We start from the raw sequence: 11,338 nt of genomic DNA, 5'->3' as shown, positions 1-11,338 counted from the left end.
CACTTTTTCTCCTCCTTTTTCTGTGTTTTCCTCCCATCCCAATTTAGTCGTGCCAATTCCCCCCTCCCCTGTCTTGATCGTTGCTCGCATGTGCCCCACACTGGTCGGTCGTAGGGAGGGTTGAAGAATCTATCGCATGTCCCCTCTGATACATGCAGAGTCAGCCAGCCACATCTTTTCACCTGCCAGCGCGGACTCTTATTGGCGAGGTGTAACGTGTGGGAGGCTCACACTACCCTCGCCATCTCCTATCCTTGCTGTTCAAGTTTCAAGTTCAAGTTTCTTTAATAGTTGTCATACAGAAGTACAGAATACTTTTGTACAAAATGCTTCTTACTGTTGCGCTCCAGAGACTGTGCATGACACGCTGTGCAGGCTTCCTGACCGACCTGTAGGAGTCGCTGTTTTACAACGACCAGATTACCACCCATCGACTCCCCTCCCGCTGACTCTGCCAATTGAGTCAGTATGACGGCCGGCCCAAGCCGGAGGCAGCGCTGACAGCCGGATTCGATACCGGTGTCTCTCGCGTTGGTGACGAGCGCTTAGACCGCTGTGCCACCCAGCCACCCATTTAGCTCATGCTTTTATCCAAATCAACTTACAAATTGTGTACAACAAGTCAGCAGGAAGGGTACACCTCTGGCGGCTAAGGTTAAAGGAACAGGCCAACATAATGGGAAATACGCTTACAGTCTTCTTCAGAATCAGACAAGGAGATACCAATTTTCTCTGCACTATCAAAGTTATATTTTTATATATATGTACCTGTATATTTATATATATGTACCTGCATATTGGTATATATTTACCTGTATGACAGTTATATGTTGATATATATATATTAACCTGTATATTGATATAATATATTGTATACAATATTGAACCATTTCAATCAGGCTTCCGAACATTCCACAGCACAGAATCTGCCCTTGTTAAAGTCACCAATGATATCCTGCTAAATTCAGATTCCGGTTTTCTCTCCATACTCATCCTCTTCGACCTTAGCGCTGCTTTTGACACCATTGATCACAACATCATACTCTCCCGTTTAGAACACACAGTTGGCATCACAGGCTCAGCTCTCCACCTATTTCACTCCTATCTATCAGACAGACAGCAGTTCACTACCATGGATGGTCATCCCTCAACTTCTTTCCCTGTCACATCTGGTGTCCCCCAAGGATCAGTCCTATATGTTACCTCTCTGCCACATCTTCAGAACACATGGTCTCCAATATCACGGCTACGCCGATGACACACAGTTATACATCCACTCCCCTCCTGACACCACTGCTGCTAATACTGCCCTCTCCTCCTGCCTCTCTGAAATAAAAATCTGGATGAATCACAACCTTCTCCAACTCAAAAGTACTAAAACTGAAATCCTTCTAATAGGCCCACCTCACCTTCTCCGTAAAAACCCTGACTTCTCCATATCCATCAACAACCACTCTATCCTCCCCTCCCCTCGCCCACAGTGAAAAACTTGGGTGTTCTATTTGACCCCAAACTATCATTCGAACCACACATCAATAACATCACCAAGACATGTTACTTTCACCTCAGGAACATTTCTTGCATTAGACCACTACTGTCCCCCTCCGACACTGAAAAGCTGGTTCATGTCCTCATTTTCTCCCATCTAGAATACTGTAATGCATTGCTCATTGGCTCAACATCTACAGCTCCATAAACTTCAACTAGTCCAGAACACCTCAGCCCGCATCATCGTGGGTCCGCTGCCCCAAGTTCTGGCTCCCTGTTAAGTATAGGATTGACTTTAAGATCTGTCTCCTCACTTACAAAGCCCTCCACTCCCTAGCACCTGCTTACATCTACAACCCCATTCAACACTACACTCCCTCCCGCTCACTCCGCTCATCCAACTTAGCCCTTCTGAGCACACCACACTACCGCCTTAAGTCCACAGAAAACAAATCATTCTCCTCCTCTGCTCCCCGACTCTGGAATCAACTCCCATCACACATCAAAGAAGCCCCATCCGTAGAAACATTTAAGTCCCACCTCAAAACCACATGTTCAACCTTGCATACCATCACTCCTCCTGACCCTCCAACCCCTGCATCACTTACATTTTCACATCTGTACACACCTATATATTATTATTATTATTATTATTATTATTATATATATTTTTTGTATTATTATACTTTTTTTTCTCTCTGTCTTGTCTCTAAGCTGTCTCCTTCTCTGTAGTATCCCCACCATGTTGTCATTGTGAAAGTCCATGTACTGTGTTTGTCCATGTACTGTAATGCAATGTCTGTAAAGTGCTTTGAGATACCTTATGTAAGGCGCTATATAAAATAATTTTTTTATTATTATTATTATCATTATCATTATTATTATTATTATTATCATTATTATTATTATTATTATTATTATTATTATTATTATTATTATTATTATTATTATTATTATTATTATTATTATTATTATTATTATTATTATTATTATTATTATTATTATTATTATTATTATTATTATTATTATTATTATTATTATTATTATTATTATTATCATATTTACATATATATTATTTACCTGTATATTGGCATATATTTACCTGTATATTGATATATATTTACCTGTAGGACAGTTCCATATTTGACCACGTCTCCATGAACCTTCTTGTTCTCTGTCTCATTCTGCTTCTGCTCCAAGTTAGAGGCATGCTGCAGGAACACACACATGCACAAACACACACACGTGCGCACGCACACACACACATACACACACATACACACACACAGGTCTTACATCATACCATATGACACCATAATGAGACATAAATGACATGTGTTTCATTACAGTGTAATGGCTGCAGGAGGGCCAGTGCAGGTGTATCACAATACTTTATGATGGCATCAATAATCCTATGCTAATCACTGGCATATATAGTGTATTTAAAGGATATTCCTAGAGGACAATTCTGGTTATTTCCAACCTTATTTTTCTATCATCTGCCATTGTGTTGATCAATTCCAACCAGAATCTAGTTAGTTAGACAACAAATGAGTGAGTTGTGTTTTTCTGGGCACTGGAGTTTGATCTCCCTGCCTGCAAACCAATCCAACGGAGTCAACAGTCAAACATGTCAGTCAGCTCAATATACTGTATCTTAACTCTGAACTAATTAGACCTAGGAGGAGCAGTTTATGTATGTGTGTGTGTGTGTGTGTGTGCGTGTGTGTGTGTGTGTGTGTGTGTGTGTGTGTGTGTGTGTGTGTGTGTGTGTGTGTGTGTGTGTGTGTGCGTGTGTGCATGTGTGTGTGCATGTGTGTGCATGCGTGTGTGCATGCGTGTGTGCATGCGTGTGTGCATGCGTGTGTGTGTGTGTGTGTGTGTGCGTGTGTGCATGCGTGTGTGCATGCGTGTGCGCGCGTGTGTGTGTGTGTGTGTGTGTGTGTGTTACCTGTAACTTCTGCAGCAGCACCACATCACCTATCTTGTCCTTGTCGTGTTTGGCCTGCTTGGTTTTCCAGAACTGTTTCTGAGCTGAATACCGGCTCATAGGACACACCTTAAACAGACAGTCTGTCATAGAAGTAGAGAGTGATAGAATACAACATATTAGAGCAGAGCAGAGTATAGTAGAGTACAGTACAACAGAGTATAGTAGAGTAGAGTATAATACAACAGAGTAGAGTATAGTAGAATAGAATCCAACAGAGAAGAGTAGAGCAGAGTATAGTAGAGTACAACAGAGTAGAGCAGAGTATAGTAGAGTACAACAGAGTATATGATAGTAGAGTAGAGTACATTGGATCAGAGTATAGTAGAGTACAACAGAGTATAGTAGAGTACAACAGAGTATATGATAGTAGAGTAGAGTAGATCAGAGTAGTAGAGTATAGTAGAGTACACCAGAGTATATGATAGTAGAGTAGAGTAGATTGGATCAGAGTATAGTAGAGTACAACAGAGTATAGTAGAGTACAACAGAGTAGAGTAGAGTACACCAGAGTATATGATAGTATAGTAGAGTAGATTGGATCAGAGTAGAGTAGAATACAACAGAGTAGAGTATAGTATAGTAGAGTAAAACAGAGTAGAGTAGAGTAGAGTAGAATACAACAGAGTATAGCAGAGCAGAGTAGATTCGAGTAGAGTACAACAGAGTAGAGTATAGTAGATTAGTAGGAGAGGAGAGAAAAGGAGAGTAGATAAGAGAAGAGAAGAGAGTGGAAGAGAAGAGAAGAGAATGGAAGAGAAGATAAGAGAAGAGAAGAGTAGAGTAGAGCAGAGCAGAGTATAGTAGAGTACAACCGAGTATATGATAGTAGAGTAGAGTAGATTGGATCAGAGTATAGTAGAGTACAACAGAATAGAGTAGAGTACAACCGAGTATACGATAGTAGAGTAGATTGGATCAGAGTATAGTAGAGTACAACAGAGTAGAGTATAGTAGAGTAGAATACAACAGCGCAGAGTAGAGTAGAGTACAACAGAGTAGAGTATAGTAGAGTAGAATACAACAGAGTAGAGTATAGTAGAGTAGAATACAACAGAGTAGAGTATAGTAGAGTACAACAGAGTAGAGTATAGTAGAGTAGAATACAACAGCGCAGAGTAGAGTAGAGTAGAATACAACAGAGTAGAGTATAGTAGAGTACAACAGAGTAGAGTATAGTAGAGTAAAATACAACAGAGTAGAGTATAGTAGAGTAGAATACAACAGAGTAGAGTATAGTAGAGTACAACAGAGTAGAGTATAGTAGAGTAGAATACAACAGAGCAGAGTAGAGTATAGTAGAGTACAACAGAGTAGAGTATAGTAGAGTAGAATACAACAGAGCAGAGTATAGTAGAGTAGAATACAACAGAGTATAGCAGAGCAGAGCAGATTAGAGTAGAGTACAACAGAGTAGAGTATAGTAGATTAGTAGGAGAGGAGAGAAAAGGAGAGGAGATGAGAGAAAAGGAGAGTAGATACGAGAAGAGAAGAGAAGAGAATGGAAGAGAAGAGAATGGAAAAGAAGAGAAGAGAAGAGAAGAGAAGAGAAGAGAAGAGAAGAGAAGAGAAGAGAAGAGAAGAGAAGAGAAGAGAAATAGTTACAGTTAATGTATTACATTTTTTTTCGATTGCTTAAGCACGATTTTGAAAACAGGGCCCGATGTTTCAAAACACTACACACAATTAGCACAATCACACACACAATTAGCAAAACACATCAGATCCTTTGCTAAATGAAACACTCTTACACATTTATAAAAACCTAATTTTGTTACCATATGAAACACACACATTTCATGACTTATTCTGTTTGAACCAGTTACACACTGCTGTGCTTAACCTAAAACACCTTTAGCAATTCTACTTCTCAGAGAGCATTGTAAGTGAAGTACACAGAGAATGGGCAAATATACAATATATTCACCAAACACTACACAAGACCAATTCTGCAGATGGATGAAAATATTATTTATTTCTCTCCATATACAAATATACAAATACAAAACATGTCCCAGTTTTCATGCAACTACAAACAAAAAAAATACTGTATCCAGTACAGGTTACAATTACAGTACTGAAAAAAAAAGAAAAAATACTAGACATTATCTCTTCCCCTAGGGCCTAACTGGATCTGGCGAGCGAATTTATGGGAAACTGGGACATGTTTTGTTGTGATTCTCTGTGATGTTGACATGCTGACTGAATGGAGAGAAAATGTTTTTGGTGAATGTATTGTATATTTGCACATTCTCTGTGTACTTCACTCTCCTTCCATTTTGGTTGAAGACAGGTGAACTCACCTGCTGCATTTCTATAGTGCTTAAACCTGATTGGTGTGTCTACAAGTAAGAAATCATGTGTCTGTAATGTAATGTAATGCAAGTGTGTTTAGTGTTTTGCAACGGTAACAGTAAAGTGCATTAACAATATACAATGTTATTATATAACATATTTATATAATATAACAAAGCTACTGAGTAAATATGTGAAGCTGATGTATGTGCAGTATTATTATGTACAGTGATACAGGTTTACAGACTGAAATGTCTGATCACTAAGCAGGCTAGCTCTCCATTAGGTCTGAACACTAAGCAGGCTAGTTCTCCATTAGGTCTGAACACTAAGCAGGCTAGCTCTCCATTAGGTCTGATCACTAAGCAGGCTAGTTCTCCATTAGGTCTGAACACTAAGCAGGCTAGTTCTCCATTATGTCTGAACACTAAACAGGCTAACTCTCCATTATGTCTGAACACTAAGCAGGCTAGCTCTCCATTAGGTCTGAACACTAAGCAGGCTAGCTCTCCATTAGGTCTGAACACTAAGCAGGCTAGCTCTCCATTAGGTCTGAACACTAAGCAGGCTAACTCTCTATTAGGTCTGAACACTAAGCAGGCTAACTCTCCATTAGGTCTGAACACTAAGCAGGCTAGCTCTCCATTAGGTCTGATCACTAAGCAGGCTAGCTCTCCATTAGGTCTGAACACTAAGCAGGCTAGTTATCCATTAGGTCTGAACACTAAGCAGGCTAACTCTCCATTATATCTGAACACTAGCAGGCTAGCTCTCTATTAGGTCTGAACACTAAGCAGGCTAGTTCTCCATTAGGTCTGAACACTAAGCAGGCTAACTCTCCATTAGGTCTGAACACTAAGCAGGCTAGTTCTCCATTAGGTCTGATCACTAAGCAGGCTAACTCTCCATTAGGTCTGAACACTAAGCAGGCTAACTCTCTATTATATCTGAACACTAAGCAGGCTAGCTCTCCATTAGGTCTGAACACTAAGCAGGCTAACTCTCCATTAGGTCTGAACACTAAGCAGGCTAACTCTCTATTATATCTGAACACTAAGCAGGCTAGCTCTCCATTAGGTCTGAACACTAAGCAGGCTAGTTCTCCATTAGGTCTGAACACTAAGCAGGCTAACTCTCCATTAGGTCTGAACACTAAGCAGGCTAACTCTCCATTAGGTCTGAACACTAAGCAGGCTAGCTCTCCATTAGGTCTGAACACTAAGCGGGCTAGTTATCCATTAGGTCTGAACACTAAGCAGGCTAACTCTCCATTATATCTGAACACTAAGCAGGCTAGCTCTCTATTAGGTCTGAACACTAAGCAGGCTAGTTCTCCATTAGGTCTGAACACTAAGCAGGCTAGTTCTCCATTAGGTCTGAACACTAAGCAGGCTAGCTCTCCATTAGGTCTGAACACTAAGCAGGCTAGTTCTCCATTAGGTCTGAACACTAAGCAGGCTAACTCTCCATTAGGTCTGAACACTAAGCAGGCTAACTCTCCATTAGGTCTGAACACTAAGCAGGCTAGCTCTCCATTAGGTCTGAACACTAAGCGGGCTAGTTATCCATTAGGTCTGAACACTAAGCAGGCTAACTCTCCATTATATCTGAACACTAAGCAGGCTAGCTCTCTATTAGGTCTGAACACTAAGCAGGCTAGTTCTCCATTAGGTCTGAACACTAAGCAGGCTAGTTCTCCATTAGGTCTGAACACTAAGCAGGCTAGCTCTCCATTAGGTCTGAACACTAAGCAGGCTAACTCTCCATTAGGTCTGAACACTAAGCAGACTAGCTCTCCATTAGGTCTGAACACTAAGCAGGCTTAGGTCGCTTTCACACAGGGGCTGTTTGGTCCGGACTTTCGGACCAGAATTCGATAGTCCGGTTTTTCGGGTCTGTGTGAATGCGTGTCGAACTCGGTCCGGCGGACCAAGCAGGCGAACTCTAGTCCGCCTGAAAACGTAGGTCTCGGTTCGGCTTCATCGAACCAAACGCGAACCAAATATAGGAAGTGATTATTATTACCACTGCTCGCAGCACTCACTGCAAAACAAGCACACTGCATCTAATCTATCTATCTATCTATCTATCTATCTATCTATCTATCTATCTATCTATCTATCTATCTATCTATCTATCTATCTATCTATCTATCTATCTATCTATCTATCTATCTATCTATCTATCTATCTATCTATCTATATATCTGTGCATCTTGGGAAGAAGGTTTATTATTATTACCGAGGCGCGCTGCTTATTATATTATTAATAAAACAGCTACTTGTGGGCACTCATAAAAACAACGTGGTCTACAAGTTGTTTAGCGAGAGGATGGTGGTAATGTGCTTCAATAGAACAATGGATCAATGCCATGTCAAAACTCGGCTCCGCTGATCTGGAGGGCTCGCAGTCCTCCACACACAGACACACACACACACACGCGCGCGCACACACGGGATCGCAGCCACACACACATTTCCACTGTCCAATAGACAAGCGCCCTTTTCGACCGCGTGACATTGTTCAGAAGGTCTGAACACTAAGCAGGCTAGCTCTCCATTAGGTCTGAACACTAAGCAGGCTAACTCTCCATTAGGTCTGAACACTAAGCAGGCTAACTCTCCATTAGGTCTGAACACTAAGCAGGCTAACTCTCTATTAGGTCTGAACACTAAGCATGGTAACAAGACAGCAACACATAACCATGGTAAGACTACCCCCAGTGACAGAGACGGGTGAGACAGAGAGAGAGAGAGAGAGAGAGAGAGAGAGAGAGAGAGAGAGAGAGAGAGAGAGAGAGAGAGAGAGAGAGAGAAAGAAAGAGAGGGAGGGAGAGATTTGTCAGATGTGTAGTTTTTAGACGTGTAGTTTTCAGAGTGTAACTTGCTGTTGCCTTAATAGCAGGGTACAAAATAGTCACACGCCCACCGCCACAGGCTGGTAGATTTAATGTTTGGCCGTCATAAATTAAGGCCTGGGCGCCATCTGGCGGCCAACAAAATCCACTGCATGCGTCGGCATTAATATGATATGAGTAGTCTCCAGATGGAGGGAGAAATGTCGTGGGAGCGGGCGAAAGTTGCCCAATCTGGAACAATCTCCGGGGCTGCAGCTGGCCCCTATTGGATGCGGGCGTGGTGAGTTGAAACGAAAGTGAAACTGTGTGTGTGTGTGTGTCACGTCTCACGTGTCCGTTCTAATGTTTACAAACAATGAACCTTTAAATGTAAATGAGATGCGCTCTGCTCACGAGATCAAGTTTGTAACATGAGACGCACACGAGGTCTGTCTTCATCCGTTCTTTAGCCTACAAAAAAACCTGCAATCGTGTTTTTGATTGTGCTCTGATATTTAATTTTGCATTTGATTTGACCAAATATGTGGAGGCATATTTTGTACCCTGGTTATTTCGCGTTTGTAACGTCATAACATCAGTGGAGGCTGCTGACTGATTAATAATAAGCTCTCTTTATTTCGCGGAGCATAATGTGATTTCGCGTTTGTAACGTCATAACATCAGTGGAGGCTGCTGCTGACTGATTAATAATAAGCTCTCTTTATTTCGCGGAGCATAATGTGATTTCACGTTTGTAACGTCATAACATCAGTGGAGGCTGCTGCTGACTGATTAATAATAAGCTCTCTTTATTTCGCGGAGCATAATGTGATTTCGCGTTTGTAACGTCATAACATCAGTGGAGGCTGCTGCTGACTGATTAATAATAAGCTCTCTTTATTTCGCGGAGCATAATGTATAATGTTATTTCGCGTTTGTAACGTCATAACATCAGTGGAGGCTGCTGACTGATTAACTCGTAACGTCATAAACCAACTACCAGATTCACTCGTCACTGTACATCAGTGGAGGCTGCGTAACTGACTAACTGATTAACTAGAAACTGCACATTGAGGGGGTTTGAATCACGCTACATCAGTGGAGGCTGCTGACCAGATTATTATTATATTATATTAGGGGTGGACGGTATTATTATTATTATCTATTATTATATTATTATTCCATACAAGGCTGGATGCATTACAGACTCCGCTAACATCCCTTGTTGCCTTGTAGGTGGCAAGTATGGATTTGTTTATCTTGTTTGAAGTTGTTTTAATATGTTCTTTAATTCTTTTGCTTCCATATTGTAAATAAATTCGCAATAAATTATTTGCATTTAAAACTATTAACGCTGACTCATTCCTTCAGTCCACTCAAAATTATGCTAATATTCCTTATGTTGTTTATGATATTAATTGAAAATAGCATACGAGAGTATTATATAGTAATAATAACACATGGCGATATACTAAAAAGCTATTTATAATTTTTGGCTGGTAAAACATCTGGATGGCTGGTAGTTTTTAAAATCTACCAGCCAAATGGCTGGTAAGTCAAAAAGTTAAGTTTGTTCCCTGCTTAATAGCATGTGGCCACTAGCTAGATTCTTCCAGTTCCTGTTGGCTTGAAGCCTTTTTACAATGCATCCGTGTTTCCGGGTTCCCGTTTTGCGCTCTGATTGGCCAGGTCATGTGACATGAGCGCCAATCGTGGGACGGCAAGTTTCTACACTGGTTAAAGTGGAGATGAAGCAGTGCGATAAATACATATTCATAGCATCACATTAGTATTTAGATAAGCCACAGAAAAAATCACGTTATAAAAATAAGCAGTTTCTAAGAAAAAACGATTTGTTATGTGAATTTTTGAAGCATTTATCATTATGGGCGCGGCCATTTTGTTGCTGACGTCATGGGGCTTGTTTGGTGTATACACTGCTGGTTAGCTGCCTATAGTGAATGGGTCAGTCAGTAAATAAAATGTTGCCTACAAAACAACGGGACCGCGGTGGTTCTGTTTGTATTGCTCCTGGCTGTTCAAACTAATTTTACCATGTGAGAGAGAGGAAAGTTGGTTAATTTCCACAAACTACCAGTGAAAAAAACAGTGTTGTTGGCACGTTGGCTCAGGCTGGCTGCACTCAGGCGGCGCGACCAGCCTGTTGGACAGGGAAGGAGGATCTGCAGCTGAAGCCGGACGCGGTTCCCTCAGTCTTCGACAGACAGACCGGCCCAGGCAGTTCAGCGTCGCGGAGCATTCAGCCTGCTGGCTACCTAGATCCACTTCAACCAGCGTGGTGGAGCATTCAGCCTGCTGGCTACACAGCTTGTCGGTGTGCTAATAGCCTCGGCAAGCTAACGGTAGCTGGCTACACAGCTTGTCGGTGTGCTAATAGCCTCGGCAAGCTAACGGTAGCTGGCTACACAGCTTGTCGGTGTGCTAATAGCCTCGGCAAGCTAACGGTAGCTGGCTACACAGCTTGTCGGTGTGCTAATAGCCTCGGCAAGCTAACGGTAGCTGGCTACACAGCTTGTCGGTGTGCTGGAGCCTCGGCAAGCTAACGGTAGCTGGCTACACAGCTTGTCGGTGTGCTGGAGCCTCGGCAAGCTAACGGTAGTTGGCTACACAGCTTGTCGGTGTGCTGGAGCCTCGGCAAGCTAACGGTAGCTGGCTCCAGGCTATTAGCACATCGACAAGCTGCTGGAGCTCCCGACGCTCGGCTGGTT

At 41.8% G+C, this 11,338-nt stretch overlaps 1 protein-coding gene across 1 annotated transcript in view; it reads right to left on the bottom strand.

Annotated features, from left to right (window-relative positions):
- The window catches only part of itpr3 (inositol 1,4,5-trisphosphate receptor, type 3), a gene marked incomplete at its 3' end in the record, with an annotated part of 178,829 nt that overhangs the window by 124,055 nt on the left and 43,436 nt on the right, over positions 1–11,338 (bottom strand). The window contains exons 3-4 of the mRNA XM_084333416.1: positions 3,440–3,561; positions 2,613–2,699 (exon numbers count right to left, since the gene is read on the bottom strand). Coding sequence (XP_084189542.1) covers positions 2,613–2,699; positions 3,440–3,561 — 209 coding nt within the window. The remainder of the gene's footprint in view (positions 1–2,612; positions 2,700–3,439; positions 3,562–11,338) is intronic.

This window comes from Notolepis coatsorum, assembly GCF_963971535.1.
Source record: "Notolepis coatsorum genome assembly, chromosome: 17".
NCBI classification, from domain to species: domain Eukaryota; kingdom Metazoa; phylum Chordata; class Actinopteri; order Aulopiformes; family Paralepididae; genus Notolepis; species Notolepis coatsorum.
This window is presented reverse-complemented; position numbering and strand designations above follow the sequence as displayed.